The sequence below is a fragment of the Grammomys surdaster genome, unplaced genomic scaffold, assembly GCF_004785775.1.
Source record: "Grammomys surdaster isolate TR1022 unplaced genomic scaffold, NIH_TR_1.0 196, whole genome shotgun sequence".
Lineage (NCBI taxonomy): Eukaryota > Metazoa > Chordata > Mammalia > Rodentia > Muridae > Grammomys > Grammomys surdaster.
In genome coordinates this window covers 4,417,236-4,439,184 of record NW_021604641.1, presented here as the reverse complement: position 1 = coordinate 4,439,184, position 21,949 = coordinate 4,417,236, and the positions used below count along the sequence as shown (strand labels likewise).

The following is a 21,949-nucleotide window of genomic DNA, read 5'->3' as shown; positions in this document are numbered from 1 at the left end:
AGACCCCTTAAGTTTGATGTAGTTATGAGAAATATGGGGTTTTTTTTAATACAAAAGTATGGTTGAAGCTTTCCAGAATTTTCTTTTCTAATCTTAAAGGGGATTTTGGATCACTTAAATTTTTTGTCCCTTGCTTCAAATGCTATATTTGATCAAATCTAGCACTGTGGTGACTGGATTGGCATCATAGTTAAGGGTATGTGGCAAAGCTTTGTTCTAATGCTGTCATGGTGAGCTTTGGTTTTCCAGCCTTTAAAATTACTGTGTGAATAAGTAAAAATTATGATTTGAAAAAATAAATAAATAAATTTAAAAAAACAAAAAACTTACTGTGACAATAATAGCTTTTCTATCATATTATGAGGATGATTCAATACCAAGTGTCCCTTGAATGTAATAAAAGTAACTGAAAGTTAACTATATATTTTAAAAATATCTTAGTATAAGCCAAATTCATATATATGTAATATAATTTATGTCATTAAATACCGAGATGTTTATTCATCATTATAGGGATCTGAGATCAATTTTAAGTGGCTCAAGAATGCGACAATAGTGAATAAGTTAAACCACTTGACAATAATGAATATTTTAAAGCAACAGTTCCAAACATGTGGCTTGTAACCCTCACAGGAGTCACATATCAGATATCCTCCATATCAGATATTAACAAAACAATTCATAGCTGTAGCAAAATTAGAGTTACAAAATAGCAAAGAAATAATGTTATGATTGGGGTCACCACGGTATGAGGAGCTGTATTAAAGTGCTGCAACACTAAGAAGGTTGAGAACCAAAGTCTTTATAAATATATATATATATACATATATATATATATATATATTTATATATATGTATATATATATATATATATGATTTATTTTTTTCAAATTGTAATTTATACTCATTCACACAGGGGTTGTAAACACAAAAAGGCAGGACGTGACGAAGGGGATGACACTGGAGCGTGGGTGTTCAGGGGGAATACAGATCCTCTCTCCAGGAAAAAGACATCGGGAAGGGTATGGCCCTCATGCTTCACTGGACAACAACAGGGGGACCGGAGCCATTACAAGGTCCCCTTCAATTACTGGAGGTCAGGCCTCTATCCCCGCCTTTGCAAAATTAGATTTGCCACAGCCCTTCTATACTTAGAGAAGGGAGAAAATGTCAGGGGCAGCCCTGCTTACACACTGAAGGCCTAAATTCAGCCATAGGCCTAAACTCAGCAATAGGCCTGTCATACACGTATACTAACACCAAGTCTTGGGTCTCTGTGGATAAACACTGAAACAGATGGTTATAAGCTATTGTAAACAGGCAGTTTTTGTGAGAACCAAAGTCTTATGTTTTCTTTTGTTTTGTTTTGTTTTGTTTTTCCTCGAACACAGGAGATACCAAGATTCCCCCAGTCTCACCCCAGAGCCACTGTTCCTCATTTTCCCTTCAGGAAAAAGCAGGGTTCTAGGAGTATCACCCTAATACAATATAGCAAGATGCAATAAAACTAAGTACATGCCCTCACTTCAACCACTACTTTAAAGTAAGCAGTTCATCACCAATTTCTTTGCAACAAGAAGGATACCAATGTTTAGTTCATTTTAAAATTCTTTTAAAATTCAATTTTTATTACTCTTCCTATTTTTACTCAGTTATTAGTTGATATGAAGGCTTTTTGAAAGCAATATACTACTCTCTGAGCTCATGTTTATTAAATAAAAGTCATCTCTTAATTAAAATTATTGCAAATTGTTATGTTTATGAATCACCTGATATCCCTGATGCTGGAGCTCTATTTATTCTAGTCATGTATGTCAGTTTCTATTCAACTATTTTAAGCACAAAGGTGTGTGTCAGACTATGACCATCTTGATATCTCTTAGACCTAGGTAAAATGAATTGTGATAGCTTTTAACATTCTCACTAATTTTTTTTTTTATAAATAATTTATTTATTTTTGAACATGAAATGCTTTTTTATAGCATGTTTCACAAGGGGAGGGGGTAAGAGGGGCCAGATGGTGGAAAAGTACAAAATCTTCTTGGCCTGTGCCTTGAAACATGTCATGGTCTATACGGTACACTGCCTTGAATTATGATCTACCTGCTGTTCTTCAGAAGATATGGTACTGCTTGAGTTATGGTCTTCCTGCTATTCTTAAGATGATATGGTACACTGCTTTGAGTCTATCTGCAGTTGCTAAGCAGGATCTTGCAGTTGCCAAGCTTCAGAGGACATTGTGCAGGTGGGGAAAGGTAGGGGGTGAGGGTAAGGGCGAGGGTCCTGGCTTCTGGCATCTCCCCCTTCTCTGTTTAGTTAGAGAAGGCATCTTATGATCAATCCCAACTATGTGAATTTTGAATTTGGATGTCTAATTATGGGGGGTCTTAGACAAGTTCACAACCCCAAAACACTGATGTGAGACGAGTCACATCGATGGTCGAAGGTTTTAGGCTGTCGACGATGGGCAACGTCAAGGGACTCCGATGTGGGTGAAAGGAGGGTGAGGGCCCTGTCTTAGGCCATGTAGGCTGCACCCACTCCCAGCACCACGCACTCCTTTTCGGCTGCATTGGGTGGGCCCCTGGGAAGTGGACCTACAATAGTCCCGTCATTGGGCTAACTCACAGCCATCCTAGTCCCTTGTAAATGTTCAATTTACCAACCATTTGTCAGTTTGGGGTGTAATATTGTCATAAAGGAAGGCTCCCCAATGTTAGCGGCCATATCAAGGGCGGCCTTGGTTTAGGAAAAAGCCAATTTTTGTTGTGGTGATCAAGAGGCCAAGCTCTCTATCGAGAGAAACGGGGGCAAAGCCAGGCATACCAGGAACCCTTCTGGAGGGCGTGGAAGTCTAGCGGTCGACCGTAGGGGGGAGGCAGGGGAGCTAGCAGCTGTGTCAGTCTCCTGCAGAGTCACTTCTGGATCCTCTTCAATTTTCGGCTGATGGTAATGAACTTCAACCGTCTTCTTGATGGCAGCATCAACCTGGTTCCGTGGATGACAGGTCGCGGGTTTTGATCTCTGTCTCGCTTAATCTTGATGTCCTGCGCACATCCTCTCAATGAGGGTCCGTCCAGGGGGGTCCGTGCCTCGAGCCCCACGTCTGGGTGCCACTTGACCCGACTGGCAGGCACTAGTTATTCGTGGGGGCGAGGAGGACTGCAACCTGCTATTCTTCAGAAGATATGGTACACTGCTTGAGTTATGGTCTCCTTGCTATTCTTCAGATGATATGGTACACTGCTTTGAGTCTATCTGCAGTTTCCAAGCAGGATCTTGCAGTTGCCAAGCTTCAGGGAACCTTGTGCAGCTGGGAAAAGGTAGGGGGTGAGGGTAAGGGCGAGGATCCTGACTTCTGGCCCATCTGGATTAGAACTTCTATTGGCAGGAATCACGGGTGATTCATTTTTGCCTGGAAAGAAAAAAGAAGGGGATTCTCAGGGAGATTTCTCTTCCCTGGATGTAAATTATTATTCATCGTATTTATGGTTGGGCCTGGCTTTGTGAGTGTATCTATTTTTTTTCATTAATATTTATGGTAGCCGGTTAGCTGTGCCTTCTGTGGTATTGGACAGGCATATCAGTCCTCGGCTCCATAAGGGAACTGGGTCTGGGGCATTCCCTTTACGGGTATGAGGGTTCTTCCCCATATCTGTGGCAAAGTTTTGTTGGTCTTGGTGGTGCCCGAGGTCACCAACATGGTCAGCAAGAGATTTGCCATGAGCTTTCAGCTTAAGAGAGAGAAAAGTGAACAAGGCATGATGGAGAGTATTTCAGGGGGGCTCCTTCTGAGGGGGTACCGTTCCCCCTCTTTTATTTTTAAAGCCAATTTTTCAGAGTTCTTGTAAAATCAGGGCTGAAGCGCCAACAGTTGCTCCTTCTACACTCAGAGAGTCATGAAGACCTTATTTAAGGATATATAAATCTATATTTATAATCTTTTGTCAAAGGACTTTTATAGCACCACTGACAATTAATCAGACTATATGATATATCGATTGGAAATAGCTTTTTCTACTTTTTGTGAGATTACCTCTCTTCTGTCAATTAACTGTTGAGGAAGTTAGGGTTTACCTCTCTCTTGAGAATATTGATCAGAGATTTAAGTTCTTTTGTGGAGAGCTTAAAATAGGATCTTAGCCAATTTGCAACTCCTAGAAACTTTTGAAATTAATTTAAGATAAGTAAACTCCCTTTTTTAAAAAAATCCTTTATCTGTGTGGGTTTTTTATTGGGTATTATACGTATTTACCTTTCAATGTTATCTCCTTTCTCATTCTCCCCCAAGATCCTTTATCCCATACCCACTCCTCCTAATTTTTGTGATGGTGTGCTCCAAACATCCTCCCAGTCCCATCTCCCTGCTCTCGAATTCCCACACAGTAGGGAATCCAAACTTTCAGGGACCTTGGCCCTCCACTTTCACTGAAGTCTAACAAGGACACCCTCAATTCCCTATACAGGTGTGTGAGTCCCTCCCTTTGTGTTCTCTGGTTTAGACTTTGGGAGTTCTGGTTGAAACTTTTGATACTCCTTCTAGAAAGGACCAACGAATTCATACTTTGGTCTTCCTTCTTCTATGTGAGTTTTATGTGGTCTGTATGTAGGTTCTTAGACATTGTGAGCTTTTGGTCTAATATCCACTTATCAATGAGTGCATACCAAGTATGTTCTTTTGAGATTGGGTCATCTCACTCAAGATGATATTTTCCAGCTCCATCCATTTGCCTAGGAATTTTGTGAACTGATTGTTCTTAATAGCTGAGTAGTATTCCATTGTATAAATGTACCACATTTTCTGCATCCATTCTTCTGTCGAAGGGCATCTGGGTTCTTTCCAACTTCTGGCTATTATAAATAAGGCTGCTATGAACATGGTGGAGCATGTGTCCCTGTTGTATGGTGAAACTTCTTTTGGGTATATGCCCAGGAGTGGTATAGCTGGGTCCCCAGGTAACACTATGTTCAATTTTCTGAGATATCGCCATACTGCCTTCCATAGTGGTTGTACCTGTTTACAATCCCACCAACAGTGGAGGAGTGTTCCTCTTTCTCCACATCCTCGCCAACATGTGCTGTCACCTGTGTTTTTGATCTTAGCCATTCTGACTGGTGTAAGGTGGAATCTCAGTGTTGTTTTCATTTGCATTTCCCTGATGACTAGTGATCCTGAACACTTCTTTAGGTGCTTCTCAACCATTCGAACTTCCTCAGTTGAGAATTCTTTGTTCAGCTCTGTGCTCCATTTTTTAATAGGGTTCTTTGATTGTCTAGAGTCTAATTTCTTCAGTTCTTTGTATACCTTGGATATTAGCCCTTTATCAGATGTAGGGTCGGTGAAGATCTTTTCCCAATCTGTTGGTTGCCGCTCTGTCCTATTGACTGTGTCCTTTGCTTTACAGAAGCTTTGCAGCTTTATGAGGTCCCATTTGTCAATTTTTGTTCTTAGAGCACAGGTCATTGGTGTTCTGTTCAGGAACTTTTTCCCTGTGCCTATGTATTCCAGGCTTTTTCCCAGTTTTTCTTCTATTAGTTTCAGTGTGGCTGGTTTTAGGTGGAGGTCCTTAATCCATTTGGAATTGAGCTTTGTACAAGGAGATAAGTATGGATCAATTTTCTTTTTTCTACATGCTGACAACCAGTTGGACCAGCACCATTTGTTGAAAATGCTATCTTTTTTCCATTCGATGGTTTTAGCCCCTTTGTCAAAGATCAAGTGACCATAGGTATGGGGGTTCATTTCTGGGTCTTCTATTCTATTCCACTGATCCTCCTGCCTGTCTCTGTTCCAATACCATGCAGTTTTTATCACTATCGCTTTGTAGTACAGCTTGAAGTCAGGGATGGTGATTCCTCCAGAAGTTCTTTTATTGCTGAGAGTAGTTTTCGCAATCCTGGGTTTTTTGTTATTCCAAATAAATTTTAAGATTGCTCTTTCTATCTCTGAGAAGAATTGAGTGGGAATTTTGATGGGGATTGCATTAAATCTGTAGATGGCTTTTGGCAAAATAGCCATTTTTACTATATTAATCCTTCCAATCCATGAGCATGGGAGATCTTTCCATCTTCTAAGATCTGCTTCGATTTCTTTCTTCAGGGGAATGAAGTTCTTGTCATACAGGTCTTTTACTTGCTTGGTTAGGTTCACACCTAGGTATTTTATATTATCTGTGACTATTTTGAAGGGTGTCATTTCCATAATTTCTTTCTCAGCCAGTTTATCTTTTGAGTAGAGGAAGGCTACTGATTTGCTTGAGTTAATTTTATATCCAGCCACTTTGCTAAAGTTGTTTATCAGGTTTAGGAGTTCTCTGGTGGAAGTTTTGGGGTCACTTAAGTACACTATCATATCATCTGCAAATAGTGAGATTTTGACTTCTTCCTTTCCAATTTGTATCCCTTTGACCTCCTTGTGTTGCCTAATTGCTCTGGCTAGGACTTCCAATACTATATTAAATAAGTAGGGGGAGAGTGGGCAGCCTTGCCTAGTCCCTGATCTTAGTGGGATTGCTTCAAGTTTCTCTCCATTTAGTTTAATGCTGGCTACTGGTTTGCTGTATATTGCTTTTACTATGTTTAGGTATGGACCTTGAATTCCTGACCTTTCCAAGACTTTTATCATGAAGGGGTGTTGAATTTTGTCAAATGCTTTCTCAGCATCTAGTGAGATGATCATGTGGTTTTTTTCTTTGAGTTTGTTTATATAATGGATTACATTGATGGATTTCCGAATATTGAACCAACCCTGCATTCCTGGGATGAAGCCAACTTGATCATGATGGATAATTGTTTTGATGTGTTCTTGGATTCGGTTCGCTAGAATTTTATTGAGTAATTTTGAATCAATGTTCATAAGAGAGATCGGCCTGAAGTTCTCTTTCTTTGTTGGGTCTTTGTGTGGCTTAGGTATGAGTGTAATTGTGGCTTCAAAGAATGAGTTGGGTAATGTACCTTCTGTTTCTATTTTGTGGAATAGTTTGAAAAGAATTGGAATTAGGTCTTCCTTGAAGGTCTGATAGAATTCTGCACTAAAACCGTCTGGTCCCGGGCTTTTCTTTGTAGGGAGACTTTTAATGGCTGCTTCTATTTCTTTTGGGGTTATGGGATTGTTTAGATGGTTTATCTGGTCCTGATTTAACATTGGTAACTGGTATTTGTCTAGGAAATTGTCCATTTCATCCAAATTTTCCAATTTTGTTGAATATAGGCTTTTGTAGTAGGATCTGATGATTTTTTTAATTTCCTCAGTTTCTGTTGTTATGTCACCCTCTTCATTTCTGATTTTATTAATTTGGATACTGTCTCTCTGCCCTCTGATTAGTCTAGCTAAGGGTTTATCTATCTTGTTGATTTTCTCAAAGAACCAGCTCCTAGTTTTATTGATTCTTTGGATAGTTCTTTTTGTTTCTATTTGGTTGATTTCCACGGTGCTTACATTTGTAGGGTTTCTCTCCACTATGAGTTCTTTTATGTTTCAAGAGCCTAACTCTTCGTGAAAAAGATTTATAACATACATTACATTTGTAGGATTTCTCTCCAGTATGAATCCTTTTAAGCCTTTGGAGACTATGATGTTGGGAAAAGGCTTTCTCACGTTGATTAAATTTATAGGGTTTCTCTCCAGTATGAACTCTTTCATGACTTTCAAGATGACTATGTTTTGCAAAAGCTTTACCACATTGATTACATTCATAGGGTTTCTGTGCAATTTGTGTTATTTTACTCTTCTGGAGACTTGTATAAGGTGCAAAGGCTTCCACACACTGAAAAACTTCATGAGGTGTCTTTTCTGTATGAAAACTTTCATGCCTTTGAGCAGGACTGTGAGCATGTAAAGCAATGGTTTTACCACATTGTGAATATTCAGAGGGTTTCTCTGCACTCTGACTTCTTTCATGCCGTCTGAGTCTTCTGGGTCTTCGACAATGTTCTTCAAAATTTTGGTATTCCCAATTAAATCCTATAGCACTGAGGTTCCTGTAGGTCTCCAGCATGACATCTTTGTAGAGCTTCTTCTGGGAAGGATCCAGCAAAGCCCACTCTTCCTCACTGAAGTTCACATGCACGTCCTCATAAGTCACTGCACTCATATTGCGATTTAGTAGCTCAGCCTGTCAGCGCTCCAGTAAGCAGACCCAGCAGCAGAGGTCAAAGCACATCACATCATCCACTCAAGGCTGTTTGCTCAGGAATGGCCATTCTCACTAATTTTTAAAGACAAGATTCTTTAATTCTTTCTGAGTGAAGCTTTCTTAAAATAAAGCTGTGGATGATCATCACCAAGATAGCTCAAGAGGTCATATACTAGTTAATAACTGTTCCATTCTTATAAAAGTTTTCCAAAAAACACTTCAACTTGTTAGCAAAGAAATGATTCATCTGAAAAGTAAAGATGTTGAATCTAATGATAATAACACAGCAAAAACCATTTTGAATGATTAACGTGATCAATTATATGATTGTGTTCCTTTTAAGAAAAAATGGTGGCCTTGAAAGTATGTTTGACATTTCATTTTGTTGTAACAAGGGAACTACAAGTTTTAAGGTTGAAAGGAAAGATGTTCAAGATTTACTTGGCTGCCTTTTTGAAAAAGGAACTGAGCTTTTATACCATGTATTATGATTTTAACTTCCCTGTCTAATTATGAAACAGCAGTGATCAATGGGATTATTTGGTGGATGGCAGACAAATTCTGAATAGAGTATGATAAAACATAGTATTATTCTATCTCATCAGAAAGCATTTGGGGAAAACACTTTATTAGATGTGGGTTATATCAGTTAACTATTTTCTGTTACATAAGTGATTTTTTTCTACAAATTTTATAGTCTATGCATAACAATGTTTTCTATTGTTTAAACTTATTTATTCTATTATTTTTTGAGTTATTGCTAGAACAACTAATTATTTTCCTTGATAATTAATCTTTCCTATTAATTTGGGCATCAAACAAAAGCAGTACTTTTCCCCATAGTCTTTTGGTAAAAACCTTTATTCTAACAGGTATTGCATTGTTCCCTCTTTAACTATCTTTCCTATAGGGAAAGCAATAGGGTGCTGAATATAGAGCCCTCTTTATGTCATTTTGGCAGCACTGGTTCTTAGAGGAGATATTTAGAAGTGGTTTTGAAAATGACAGTCATCACAACAAGGTTATTTAAAGTATAAAGGAACTGTATTGGTTATCACAAATGAAAATCCCAGAGTTTGTCTGATTTGAGACGAAATTGGATTAAGTGAGAGGGCTGAGTCTGCAGCAGCACTGTGCTACTTTAAAAACTACTGAATTCCTTTTGAAACAGACATGAGATTATCACTCAGAAAATTCTAAGTTCAAACTCCAACTTCCTTAGGCTAATTCAGAGGGAATGTGGTAAACATCATGCAAACTGTCATCTCACTCTCCAGCCAGTCATTCAGTATCAGTCTATAGAGTCTCAATGATATAATTTGTAAGCTGGCCACTAAACCACATGACTGGCCATTAGATTTGATTGGTTGTAATACAATTAGAATTTCTTCATAATTTTCTGTATACTCTAGCTGCTAACAAAATAAGTGAAACTAAGTAATTTATCACAAAGAGTAGTTTATTTGCCCAGGTTCAGGAATCAGAGCAGTTCAGGAATGAATTGTAAGGATATGACAAGGGCTTTCTTTCTTCATTTATCACATAGCAGCAGATTTAAAAAAATGAGCAAAAGGTAGCTACAATCACTTCTTACATGTAATTTGTAATAATTGAATTACATTAATTGATTGATAAACCATTCTTACAGCAACTCATATTTTTTTTAAAATATAGGTATTGAAATCAAGTGGGTGAGGAAGTAGAGGGGATATTAAGAGAGATGAGGGAGGAAAAACCATACTCATAATATATTCTATGAAACTATATCTCAATAAAATACTGTATTGAACAATGATTATTAATATTATCCTTTAGATTAAGGCTGCCATGTTTAATCTGCTCTTTAAGATCAAATTTCATAATACTCAATTAATACAACTAAATTTCAGTATGAGTTTTGGAGGGAAGAAAACATTCATAGCATAGAGTTTTTAAGTAGGAGGTAAGAAATATATAACATAAAGGGAAAAACTAATGTTATTATATTAAAAGTGTATTATATTGAAAGCAAACAAATGTTATTATATTGAGAGTGTATTACATTGATACTCTATGAAGAGATTTATGTCAGTGTTATAAGTTACATATCTTTATCTAAAAGTGTTTGTTATTTAGTAAGTATCACTCACGATAGATCACTGGCCTTTTCTTTGTATGTTAGTGGGGGATAGGGAGCACAATAAATTAATGATACACAAAATAGTAGACCAAGGAGTAAATATGATTTTATTATCTCAGACTTGGATTTCACCAAATAGTTTTAGATTTATTTTACCTTATTTTTATTCATTTATTAAACATATAAGTTCAATGAGCCTTAAGCTGTCAGAAGAAAGGCATCAGATACTCTGAATCTAGAGTTACTACAAGCGGTGAGCAATTCACATCACAAGCTCACATCTTCTGGAAAATTACCAAGCACTCTTAACCACTGAACTGTCTTTCCAACCTTTCACTAGATACTTACTGTATTGTGTATTGAAGGAATAAATGCTGAAATGGTGATTAGTTTCAAGGTATTATTATAGTATATATGGAAACCAATATCAGATATTGAAGTATATGATTTTAAAACATTGCATAATAAACAATAAACTGTCATTACAAGCATAAATAGTGACACCTATAATGCAAAAAGTGAAAAGCTTTGAGCTCTTGTATCATCCATGTGACTAAATATGAAGGATATTTTGGTGCATTTTAAAATCACTTCGGTTAGAATGTGGTTTGTTTCCAAGTGTTCACTAAATGGAGGCATGGTTCTCAGAGTGATAGAGGCCATGATCTTATGAGCTAGAGCTAACAACTGATCTTAAGTCACTCAAGGCAGTCCACAGAAAGGATTGGAATAGCTCTTGTCCAACCCTGTTCTCATCTTAGAAATTCATTAATAAACCAGAGTCTGAACATTAAATCTTCTGATGTTCTGTCTAGCCATGTGTTTTATTTTACACATGTCTTTCTACTATAATACCATCAACTATTAAGTCTTCTACAGAGGCTGATCATGATCACATAGAAATACCTGATTGTCAATTTTCATGATGAGTAACATCAAGGTTCTTATAAAGTTACCCAGCCTTGGGTATTTTGGCACACTACTGAAAATGGCCTAAAAAACAATAAAAAAATTATCCTAATGATTTCAAGTATGAAATTAGTTACTGAATATTTAAAGGATCATTTAATATGGAGGTAGTATTTTATAGATTTAAGGGAATTAATAAGTTTACTTTTTAATGTCTATAACATTTTATATCTAAAAGTTATTTTATCCCTAATATTATACAAACATCTTCAGCTATTTGCTTCAACGATAAGAAACTGACAATTTTAATAGGTTCTGACTCCTTCGTTAGTCTCTAGAAGTAGAAATACTCATGTGCATCTGTGGGAAAATGCCACAAAACCAAAAATGGGTTGAGAAAAAAATGGCTGTTAATTTTTCTGCCAGGAGACATTTACCTTTCTTTAGATTTGCTTATTTTGCCTGAAGGCTGGGTGTGGGATGTCAGTGAGACCTTCCAGGGAAGGGTGAATGTTAGAAGATATCTTCACCCTCGGTAATGGAAAATAAGCTAATACACTTCTGATCATGCCACAGAGCTGTTTAGGGGAACAACTTCTTTAGTTCTTAGTAGATCAAGGAAGATCAGATATTCACAGTTACTGAATGGCTGTGGTGATGGATGAAGCTCATCTATGATCTGCCCTTACAGGAAGTTAAATGCTCTCCTTTATCTGTTTTCTGAGATTGTTCATCATTAGTCTTTCTAGATGCTTATTTTCAAACACGAAATAGTGAGAGCACTGTGCATATTTCTCTTGAAAAAGAAACAAAAAACAATTGGCATAGATGTTCAGCAGACATTTTGCTATTAGACTTAGGAGAATTAATATTCAGATCCTTCAAAATTCAACTTAAGCAGAAGATCCAGTAGTATTCTGACTCTTGGAATTGAGAAAACAAAACATATGTTGACCTTACATCACCAAAACTGAATGATTATGAATCCCGTGACTCACTTAAAATTCAGTTGTATTTTCACTTACCATGTTGCCAAAATTTCTAAAACATGATTTTCCATTATCATAATATGACTTGCAAATAAAAACCTTCAAGGTGAATTAAAATTAGAAGGAAATGCTCATAGAAGAACCCTGAGCAGATTTGTAATCTGCATATAATAATGTCACATCTCGAAAAATTCTTTATTCTTTTCATATACAAATAATTATCTCTGTATGATTACCTACGTTTACAAACGGACCTACTGACCATAATACTTGTAGGTCTAAAATTATATAAATCACCACTTTATCTTTCCTAACAACATCAGAAACTAGACTTATAAAGGCTTGCCAAAATAATCACCGAAACAGGAGTGGGGCAAGGATAATACCAACGAACATGGCAAACTGTACAAGAAAATTCGACAAGATATCAACCCTACAATAAGAACTATAGGAAACTGAGTAAACTTGGGAGTGTTTCACCAGGAAAGAGCACAGTAATTGGTTTTTCTGGGCTAAAGACCCTGAAACAGATATACAACTAGCATTATATGGGCTCAGCAGTCATAACATATGACTTTAAGGAGAGAGGAGGGTGTATGTGAGGGTTGGAGACAGGAGGAGAATTAAATCACAGTATCAAACAAATATCTAAATATTTGTGTATTTATTTTGCACACTTATAAGAGAAGTCATTCATTTATAACTAGGATATCCTTTCTAATCTACTCAATTAAGTTTCTACATGGTTATGTGAAAATTTACTAAAACAACTGAAATAATTTATAGGTTATAAATATCTTTCAGTAACATCTTTTGGTATCAGGAATGTTTAGTTTAGTTGTTATTCTTTGCTATAGTAGGTATTGATATAATTAAATTATATTACATATTAAAAATAAACATTTAAGGTATTTCTATTTGATAAAATACAATGGTTAAAATTGACTAACTAAGATGTTTTTATGTAACTACAGAATTTATTTCTAATCATGCATATCTCAAAATTAATTTCTGAGTGAAAGAATACAGTCATATTAAAACCGGTATATACTGAAATAGCTTTGCTGCATTTAGTTTCATGTTTTCCCACATAAATATAAAACAATAATATAATTATATTAAAGTTTCCAATGGTGAATTTAATTTGCTAATGTAAGCTTTTAGCAATGTTAAATGAATTTTAAAATGTTCCCAAAACACTATCTGTATAGCTAATGACAATAGCTTAATTACCAAAGTATTTAAAATTCCTTATTACTGTTTCAAAAATTACAGTTCTAAGCATGTTTTACTCTATATCTTGTAGCCTAATGAGCACAAACTGAGACTGAGGACAACTGATTTACAGATATTTCACTAAATTAGACAAAACTTATTGAAATAAAAATATTTGATTATTTAAACAAATCAGAATTCTTAAATAAAAAATGCCAAATTTCAAATGAATGTTGACAATAGCTCTCAAATGTGAAAACTTCAAATTTACCTTTTCTCTAGATATTTTCTTGAGTAAATCAAAAATAAGAGAGCAGTGACTATGGTATTCTTGCTTTTTCTGTTGGTATGGTTGGGCTGTACATGTACATGAAGCTTGTTTCTCTTTATGAAATGGTCTCCAATAGGGATCTTGAAAGTATATTGACATCATTGTTTAGGTATAGTTAAGTGTTTGATGTCACAAACGGTTTCAGTAATTGATTCTATTGCAAAACACAATATATTACACCATTTTCAAAACTCTATTGAAATGTTTATGTGACTTTAATATCCAGGAAGATCAATATATCCACAGGAAACCCAAATTGTTTATTCACTGCTAAGTTACATGTCAATAGAACTAATACTGTAATAGAAAAACTTCTCACTCTGAAGAAGTTGAAGAAAACAGAAATTACATATGCAACACACACACACACACATATACACACACACACACACACACACACACACGTACCATACACAGTCTATTTAGATGTCTTGTATGAGTATGATTACAGGACTTCCTATTTTTCAATGTACCTTCTGTAAGGTAGCCTGAGCCTTAGGCATAGGGTGAGCACCCATGGTCACTTTTTCTCTACATTTGATCAATGTTTTATACTGTCTGATCTTTTTTCAGTAACTGTCTCTGTTGCAAATACAAACTTTTTTGAGAGTGTGAAAGCTATACTTATCTGTGTTTATACTGCCTGATTTGGCCTCTGTGGGAGAGGATATTCCTAGATCTGCTAGGACTTGATGCCTCAAAGTGAGATGGTACCCAAAGGGTGGCTCCCCTTCTCAGGAGAAGGGGAAAGGGCAATCTGGGAAGATACTTCTAAGGGTGGGACTAGGAAGAGAGGAGGAGCGCTGTTATTGGGATGTCAAGTGAATTTTAAAATAAATTAATGAATTAATTTTTAATTAATTAAATTAAGTAATTAAAAACACTATAGCCCCAAGGAAGAAAAGTTGCATTGATTGGAGGCTCTAGAGAACTTATTGTCCAAACAATTTTATATTACCTGGCATAGTTATAACTATCATCAGAGGTGGGAATTTACATGCCACCATCTAGATTATTGATGTCAACAAAGTAAAAGTCTAGCATTTCAACAGGCTTCCAAGAAAGAGAATGTTAAGATCATTGTGGTCTATAAGTAGTGTACTTTTCTCAGAAAAGGCATAAATTATATTGTTATGGCCCAAATATAAATGACAAACTAAGCCAAGCAGCTTTACCAAAATGTTCAAGAATATTAATCAAAAGCTTCTGAAGGCAGTAGAGAAATCACACATAGTTAAAACTGAGTGCTACCCGTGTAGGCTTCAGTCTGTCACCTTTACTGGATCTCTTTCTCTTAGTAGTAAAAGAAACCAATGAAGTTTAATTTTAAAAATGTACATATAAATATAAAACTAAGCATATGATTATATATTTATTCCTCACATAAGTATGAACTCTCCAATACTGCTAGTGAAAGTTCCAACCATTTGCCTGCTAATTTCATGATGTCATTGATTTAATAGCTAAGTAGTACTCCATTGTATAAATGTACCACATTTTCTGTATCCATTCCCCTGTTGAAGGACTTTCTCAGGAGCAATACAAAGAGAAAACAAAAAGTCTACCAGAGTTACAATCTGAGAAAAAGTCTTGAAAAATTGCATTTACTCATGCCAAAGACCAAGATATAACTGGAAGAACTTCAAATTTCTAAAAATTAAGGATATGCATGGTTATAATGAACTATGAATCCAGAAAAAAAGTTGTACTATAAATACAAACCTCAACTAGAAAACCTTGAAAGAGTAAAAGAATTCATGAATCTAAAGAGACAATCATAGAAAATGACCAAACTGATATGCATATAGTCAAACTTCAAATATACATAGAGTCAGTACACAGAAAAATATCATTTTTTTTTTACCTCATGGCTTAGGTAATAGTGACAAACATGCTTGTATGTCTGTCAGATAAGACAAGAACCTGTAATACCCATTAGAAAATTAGTTCAGGACTTTGAAAATATGTTATATTAGGGAACAACTTTACATGTCCTGATTGACTGACCACGTGTAATCAGTGAACCTTTTTTAGATATGAACAGAATGATGTGATAGCTAAGATCCAAAGTTTGATTAAATTAACCAAGCGTTATGTGGATATTGTATTACTATTACATATATTTTTCTATATGTTATATACTTTTTAATAGTAAAATAATAAAAGCCATCTACCTACCACTCTGGTCTTTCAGCTATAAATGTTCTATTAACACCTCATTGTGATGCTCATTGTGATGGAAAGAGATCAAATCACTGCTGAAAGACCACAGAGGCGTGTGATTTCATAGTATCTATTACAATTTGTTACTGGGCTACTGATGAAGAAAAAAATGCCATATGTGAATATTGTATGTTCAGGCTGCCAGGAAATGTAAGCAAAATTTTTAAATATTCTGTTTTAAGTTTAAATACCTCAAGATGTTCAAAACTCATCCTAGAAAAGGAAAGTACACACTTACTTTTTAGATTCAAGTCCAGATTTTATTGGTAACTTTAATGTTTTCCTCTTAAAATTTTCATTGAAATTAGAGAAACATCAGCTAATAAAAGATTCAGACACCTTTTTGTATAAAAACCTATAAAAATTACTCAACTGGAGTGTAACAGATAAAACAATTGTTCAATAAATTCATATTAAATTTAAGAGAAAACATTTCTATTAAAAAGAACTTTAAAAAGTTATGCAAAGTGTTCTCTGTAAATGTAAGCTGGTATTTCAGAAGAACCCAGTGTTTTATCCTTTCACTGGAAGAAAACACAAGGCATGAGTGAAGCACCAGGGAAGTTAGAAAATGTTGAGTAGGAGGTGAAAGAGAGTTGGTGGAATGAAAATGAGAAGGTCTACGGGAGTAGAAGAGATGTGTGTTCCTGGAACAGTCTTCTTCAAACTTTCTTACTACAATTACATCACTCAGATACTTAGTACTTCCCAGAAACTTACACAAATTTTCAAAGTGATTTGTGTAACTTCACTGTAACAGATCATATAACCGCAAGAAACTTGATCAGATTCTACTAATGACACATGAAGTTGAACATAGTTCACCTTCACACATATGGTTTTGTAAATAATAGATACGTTCCTATATGATTTTCAGGGTTATTTTTTATGTCTGACTTTCTTGTATCTTATTGGTGCCCATATACCTCCATAGAGCATGTCATCTTTGTCTTTTACTCTCTTATTATGATTGATTCTTATCTCATTCAGGGTTTTTTTTTCTGCATGTTTAATTTTCATTCAGTTAAAGATCTCTGATTCAATTAATCAGATATACGCTAAGATATTTCAAACTACCTGGGTAAAATTATCTGAGGTATTTGGGACTTGAGTAATCGAATTCTTTTAATGTATTGAAAAATAATGTTCTGCAATTTATATGTATGAACATTCATTCAGAGACAGTGTTGGAATTGATTACCATTGTTAGGAAATAACCTTTTCAATGATACTAGTATCAACACAGTAAGAATTTTTATTTCAGAAGGTTTTTTTCCCATTCATATGCAGTTGATTTTATTTGTATTTTCTTTGTGCCAACATCCTGACAACACTTTATAAACACATGTGCTCTACCTACAGCTTTTAATAAGAATAAATTCTCTTCCCAACAGCCATCTCAGTACATGTGTACACAGGATTGTGTTTGGCACACCAAGCTGTTAAATTTTCCTATCATTTATGTGCTTTTCTAAAGCACTGCCTGTGGCTTTACTCTTCATTATTGAAAGAAAAGCACTCTCAGAATTTCAATTGGTTTCTTGTGCCTGAATATCAATTAAAACCTGTTTAAACCTGTTTCCAAAACAGTGGAAACATAATTGTATTTATCACTTTGTTTATAACAGAATGATTTGGTTCAATTAAGTTTCTGTTTTTATAAACTATTTACCAGAATATTTTTTCTTTTCCATACAATTACAACTGGTTTGAAGATAAATGTAGCCAAGGCATGGAACTTATTTGTTAAATCAGAAAGATACCAGAACCAAGTCTTTTCTTTCTTTTTTGAATAATAGTAGGAGGCAGTCAGAATGAAGTTGGGGGTGAAGACCTTGGATAGTAAGCACATGAGTCTGTTGATACAAGAAAATAGAGGAACAAGCATTGAGAATGAATTTATAAGAAGGCATTTTCAAATGTTGCAATTTTTTAAAAGTGAAAAAACAATAAAGCAGTTTTAGAAATGTGATGTTACCTTTAATTTAAATATAGATAGGTATCAACTAAAAACTACTGAGTATTAAATATACTAGTTAGTTCAGAAGTAAAGTAAAAGTATTCATAAAATAAAGAGCTAGATGTAAGGTATAGAGCACTGGGGAGAGTCAGGGGGTAGTTGAGAAGTAATTAACTGGACCAGAACTGGATCAGAAGATGTGCTTCTATCTTTCAATTAAGATAAAAAGTAAGAGAGTATGTGGAGGTAAGAAGATTTTTAAGGTACTTATGGTCCCTGTCTGGTACTTTCTAAATTAGTTAATGTATTTACTTTATGAAACTGAGAAGAACTTGGGAGACAACCAGAGAAAAATAAAGTAAGATATAAAATAACAAGAAATAAGTTTTAAAGGAATAAAATAGATTACATATGTTAAATGATGCTAAAAAATTACAAGGCCATTATTATAGAACATTTGGTGTTAGTACCACAAGGCTAGTTAGTAAATCACTAGTGGTATGAATTAAAGAGAAAATGATTAATGAGGAAATGTGGACTGAGCATACCCAAAGCTCATTTGAACCACCTACTTGAGAACAGTATCTATAAAGGACAATACTTAGAAGATACTCACAAATAAAGATAATTGAAGATATAAGATGCTAGAAAAAGTTGCTGTGACAGAAATCTATTCTAAGACTAAGGAAAGTGAGCTATGTAAGTCATTGGAAAAATAGTTGTAACCGTAACAAACACAAAAACAAAGGCTGCTCAGGAACTATTAGAAGCATAAAGTCTGTTAATACCCACAGTCATTATGATCATTTTAATTATTGATTTCAAACATAGTCAGCTTCACTTAAAGTGATTTGGAGAAGACAATGATGTTTTAGAAAAGGTCTTATAATTCAACATGGACACCAAAATCTACAACTAGTGTGTCAATGTCCTGTAACAAGGTAGTAGAAATACAGCAAATGTGTGAACACAGTATAAATGTGACTTTTAGTTCTCACATCTGGCAGTTTCAAACTAATTCACAAGGATTTAACAAATTATCTTTGCGATATATTTTTGGGTAATAGGTTCACATGATTTACAAAGAATTAACAAATACGTGTTATGCATTCTAATATGTATGACTATTTAGGAAAGTGTATATATAATGAATACCAGAGTATGTATCAAAAGTATGTGTGAGTAATTTCTATTGTTACTACTGCTCATTTTATCTAAACCACAAAAAAGTTACAATATTTTGAAGGAATATATATGTATTGATAGTCATTGTCCTTTTTGTTCCTTAAAATTTCTTGTTGCTATATTCCTAGCTTCCACAGTTCAGAGTATATTTTTACTACACTAAAAGTCTCTTTTGGAATATTCAAGTTGTATCAGTTATAGCCCTGATGACAGAACTTAATGTCCCCTTTCTAAAGTATGTGGGACACTTGCCTACAGCAATCTGAAAATATGGTACAAAATGTGCACTAAATAATTGGTCCAAGAATCAGTTCTGACACATGTCCCATTTGTCACTTTCTTTTGTGCACTATAGGCTTACCTTATACAAGTAAATTACTTTCTGGCTCACGGTGCTAGCAACTATTATGTCACTTTGGCAAAAATACCTGACAAAATATTAGAAAGGAAGGAAGACTCATTTGCCTCATAGTTTCCAAGGGCTCACTCTAGGATGGTGTGGCTCCATAGAGTTAAGTGCAATACCATGGCATTTGGAGCAAACAATAGGAGTAGTTCTCTATTCCCCAGTGGGCAAGAAGCAGAGAATATGGCAGAATAGGGTCAACTCTCAATGACAGCCTCCTTCCAGTAGGCCCCACCTTCTAATTTTTTAAAATGTCTTAAAAATTTACCAACTATCAACCCAAACCATTCTTTGCTACCAAGTTCAGCAAGTTTGAGTTGGTTAGAGCTTTAAGATGTCAGACATAGTAGAAAATTGTTAGGACACTGCTATTGCTGTCCCACAAGATATAGTTATTTGGCTAAGTGTAGATAGTTCCCTCATAAGCAAGTGGCATCCATCCCTTCATATCCCTGTGACTTCCTGCCCTTTACCTTTTTCCAGCATGCTGTGGTATATCCAGGGGAACCTAATAAAGACTCCAACAGCCTATTTGTAACTCTCTAAAATTTTAATCAAAAGTAAATCTACTTCCTTTACAAAACACTTAGTTTCAAATAGAATGGCAAAACAGAGAATCACACTAATTTTATGACATAGAATTTTTTTCTATAAGAAATGAAATAATCTATGTGCTAGATTTCTTCTATTATGTTGATTAACAAAAGCAGCTGCAACTAGCTTGCTATGTTATCCCTGGGTTGGAGTTTAGAAAGTACAAATCTCTTTGCGCTTCCAATGCAAGAGCATGTACCACAATCTTTAAGCTATACACTAGAAGTTACATTAGCTCAAATTATTCAGACCTTTTTCCTGAGGAAGCAGAATTCTTACTTGCTTCAAAGAAATTCTTATTTAAAGTCTTGATATTTGGTCTCCTGATTATTTCACCTGCTGGAGAGTTTGGTATGTGGTCCTGGTGTTAGCAAAAATGTATTTGTAAAGTCTAATTTATGTATTCTTGTGTGGCCATCTAAAGTATAAAACGTTCTGGTGAGCTACTATTTTTCTTCATTTTGAAAGTTCAGTTAAATACACACTTAGCAAAGAAAGGTTTCATGGAACTCATTATACTACTACCTCAACATATGACTTAAAGGTACAGTACGGTTTGGTTGTCTACATAATGATACCAATTAGAGTGTTGTATAATGCGTTATATACAGATACAAGAATGTTTACAAGTTACGTTCCTTCACTCATTTGCTTCTTATGTTAATTAATCCCTTTTAATTAAAAAGATCAACTAATCAAAGAAACTGTATGGATTTTGTTAAAACTCATGTTGATATTAGAAAATTCATGAACATAGTAGGTAGTAGAAAAGTGAAAGGCTATGTCTACACTTAATGTTCTGACTTTTAAACACCTGAATGATTAGTAACCCATCAGTCCCTGAAAAAGGAGAACATGAGACTACCACCAGTCAAGTTCCTAGGGGCTCAGACAGTAAGCTAGCTGAAACAATCACCATTCAGGTGTCTTGCAAGTCCCCATAGCTCCCAGGACCCAGAACCTGAGACTAGAAGAACCCTGATTAGGACTTTGGGCCCTGGTATGGCATAAGCCCTAGACTGATGATCTTTGCAAGGCACCACTCACTTAGGCTAGGCTAGGAGTGAAACTGATATGATTACCAGACTTGCACAATGGGTCCCTGACCAGGAACTATCTTTAAATAACCACCAGTCCAGCATGGACAGCCTTGGGGGAAGGGGGCAGTTACCCCATGCCCAAGGTGAACTCTGTCTGGTGCCATAAGGTACAAGCAGGGCCTAGCAATCCTAAGATGACCACAGATATTCAGAGTCCCCAGGAGCAACTAAGTGATGCAGAAGTAAAAGAGAAAGAGAAACACAAGGATCTGGGCAAAAAAGAGGCAGAACTGGAGACACAATTGTAGTGAACAATAGCTGGATGAGGGTAGTTGGTGATGCTACCTGGGACCACAGTGGAGTCCCGGCCTGTGTTGCCATTGAGGGACATGCCTAGGTATGTGGCCCTGGAGCATCAGGGGTCTGTTACCACCAAAGGCCTGGAAGACTACCTCTTGGGAACATGTTGATGTCTGAGGACTGTGCATAAAAGACCCCATCCTCAGATGGACATCCTGGGAAAGTTTGCCCTGAGGACATGAAAGCTGGAGCGTTGATCCAGCCCTCTGCTGTAGTAATCAGGAAAGAAGGTACTGCACATTGCAAGATATATGGGGGGAGAAGGAGCATGAGGAGCCCTTGCCCTACCACTCATCTCCCATGTAGTGTGTTCGACAACTCACCTTCTTTTTCAGGCAGGAAACTAAGTCCTGGGTTCCTGAAAACAAGAGAGTTTTCCCTGCCCTTCACCTGCTGCAACATTAAGGAGAGCAGGCCCTATACCTCTCCTTGTCATCACAGTAGAGCTGACCCTGATAGCAGGTGCATGGGTGAGCTAATCTT

The 21,949-nt window shown here is 35.8% G+C and overlaps 1 protein-coding gene and 1 pseudogene across 1 annotated transcript; one reads left to right on the top strand and one right to left on the bottom strand.

The window, feature by feature from the left end:
* Positions 1-7,717: 7,717 nt before the first annotated feature.
* LOC114623313 (zinc finger protein 302-like) lies at positions 7,718-8,095 on the bottom strand. The gene is made up of 2 exons (XM_028769973.1): positions 7,973-8,095; positions 7,718-7,911 (listed from the first exon to the last, which is right to left on the bottom strand). Exons 1-2 carry the CDS (start codon positions 8,091-8,093, stop codon positions 7,718-7,720), a joined length of 315 nt encoding a protein of 104 aa, XP_028625806.1. The 5' UTR covers positions 8,094-8,095.
* A 12,700-nt stretch (positions 8,096-20,795) lies between these two features.
* Positions 20,796-20,904, top strand: LOC114623321 (annotated as a pseudogene).
* Positions 20,905-21,949: the final 1,045 nt, after the last annotated feature.

Coding starts and splice junctions, on each gene's coding strand:
- LOC114623313 (XM_028769973.1), bottom strand. CDS start 8,093: ATGAGTGCAGTGACTTATGAGGACGTGCATGTGAACTTCAGTGAGGAA. Junction 7,912..7,972: donor GGAGACCTACAGGAACCTCA/GTGCTATAGGAT, acceptor AAGACCCAGAAG/ACTCAGACGGCATGAAAGAA.